Source organism: Echinops telfairi, unplaced genomic scaffold, assembly GCF_000313985.2.
Source record: "Echinops telfairi isolate 266 unplaced genomic scaffold, ASM31398v2 ScPeMD7_2010;HRSCAF=2546, whole genome shotgun sequence".
Classification (NCBI taxonomy): domain Eukaryota; kingdom Metazoa; phylum Chordata; class Mammalia; order Afrosoricida; family Tenrecidae; genus Echinops; species Echinops telfairi.
The window spans coordinates 15,451,422-15,453,071 of record NW_022105908.1 but is presented as its reverse complement, the minus strand read 5'-3'; the positions used below and the strand labels follow the sequence as shown (position 1 = coordinate 15,453,071).

General features: G+C 44.8%; 1 protein-coding gene across 3 annotated transcripts in view; it reads left to right on the top strand.

The window, feature by feature from the left end:
• Nucleotides 1-1,650, top strand: part of PRPSAP2 (phosphoribosyl pyrophosphate synthetase associated protein 2) — a 47,159-nt gene that overhangs the window by 31,774 nt on the left and 13,735 nt on the right. For all 3 annotated transcript variants that reach the window (XM_004712966.2, XM_045293365.1, XM_045293366.1), the window contains one exon: nt 147-295. In XM_004712966.2, coding sequence (XP_004713023.1) covers nt 147-295 — 149 coding nt within the window. The remainder of the gene's footprint in view (nt 1-146; nt 296-1,650) is intronic.

The window sequence follows — 1,650 nt, the reverse complement described above, 5'->3', positions numbered from 1 at the left end:
TTTTTTTTCATCTTAAGATCTACCGAGCGTACTTCCTTTCTGATGTTCTACCTCCGGGTCTTTGCACATGTCGTTGTAATGCTTTATTTTGTCTTAGCAGGAAGCAATGTAGACTGATTGGGACTTTTATCTAACGTTTTCCCTAGGGCACAATCTTTCGCGGAGCGCCTGCGCTTGGGGATTGCTGTGATTCACGGAGAAGCGCAAGACGCAGAGTCTGACCTGGTGGATGGGAGGCACTCCCCACCCATGGTCAGGAACGCTGCCGCCATCCACCCCAGCCTGGAGATACCCCGTGAGTGTGCCACGTTCACATTAGCCGTGCCGCCTTCCTTGTGTGTCCTCGGCTGCCATCGTCTTGTTTTTCTTTTCAAATATGAAATCCTCTTCTTGTTGCGTTTTCTAATTGGCCCAACCTGATAGCACTTTTCCTCGGATGTACGGAGTGTCCCAGGAATGGCCTGGGAGGGGCACAGCCCTGAGGCTAGCAGTCTGTCCAGTCAGGGCAGGTGTGATAGCATGCCCAGACTGGTGTGACGCAGGGTCACACCCACTCTGAGTACCGGCAGCCTGTCTGACTCTCTCTCCCTCACGCGTTCATTCAATGAGTCGTGCATTCCAACGGACAGTTACACAAAAACAACAAGTTTTTAATGCAGTTATTCTCTCTAGTCTTTTAAAAAATAGTTTTACTGGCATATACTTCACACTGTATAATTTGATAGTTCAATCATATTAAGAAGAGTTGTGCAATTTTCACCACAATCAATTTCAGAGCATTTTGTTCATTTTCATACTTATGGTTGTTAATGCCCCATTTCCCCTAACACTCCTACTATGCCCCTAGTAATCTAGTTACTGTCTCTGGATTTACATATGTTGGGTTTCAAAAAATCACACCAAACAAAACCAAGAAGCAAACAAACAGAAAAAACCCCACAACAATAACAAAACAAAACAGAAAAACCTCAGTCAAAAAGAAAGCAGAAAATATTAACAACTGAAGCAACTTGAAAATGGGTCAAAAGGAAGATCACATGATAAGGTGTTACCTTTTAACCTAACTGCGTCTGCCAAAATCGACTTTCAAATGCTCTCTGTGTGATGGCAAGGCTATTCACATCCCTGCATTATAGTCAGAGGGGACTCACCAGAGGCTTAATCTATGTGGGGGCCTTGCAAATCGATTTTGGGCCTCTACTGCCATCCATAGCCTTCTGCAGACTGGGTGTTCATAATTTAAGCTCTGATACCGTTCCCTCCTTCAGATTTGGATTTTGTGTATAATCCTTAGATCACACATTCTGGTGTGCTTCTTCCATTTGGACTTGGTCGACACCTCGCTCGTGTGTTATTTTTAATGAAATTGGTGGGAAAGTCTAATTGTTTTATCAGAAATTGTTCACTATGCAGCCCTTTAAAATAATTAAAGCTTTCTAGGAATGAAAAAATCTATGTGAGAGGTTGAAAATGGAGTACGGGGCTGCATACCGGCCAGAGGAGGGCCGGGCAGCACAGAGGCCCCTCCTCTCAGTTCCAAGTCTTTTGGCACCAAGATGAGAGGTTGGAGACAGAGATTAGAATTTAGCCAGGAATGTGAAGCTGAGAAAGACGTTCTTGAGGCAGGGAAAGAACTCCCAGGAGGGAGGG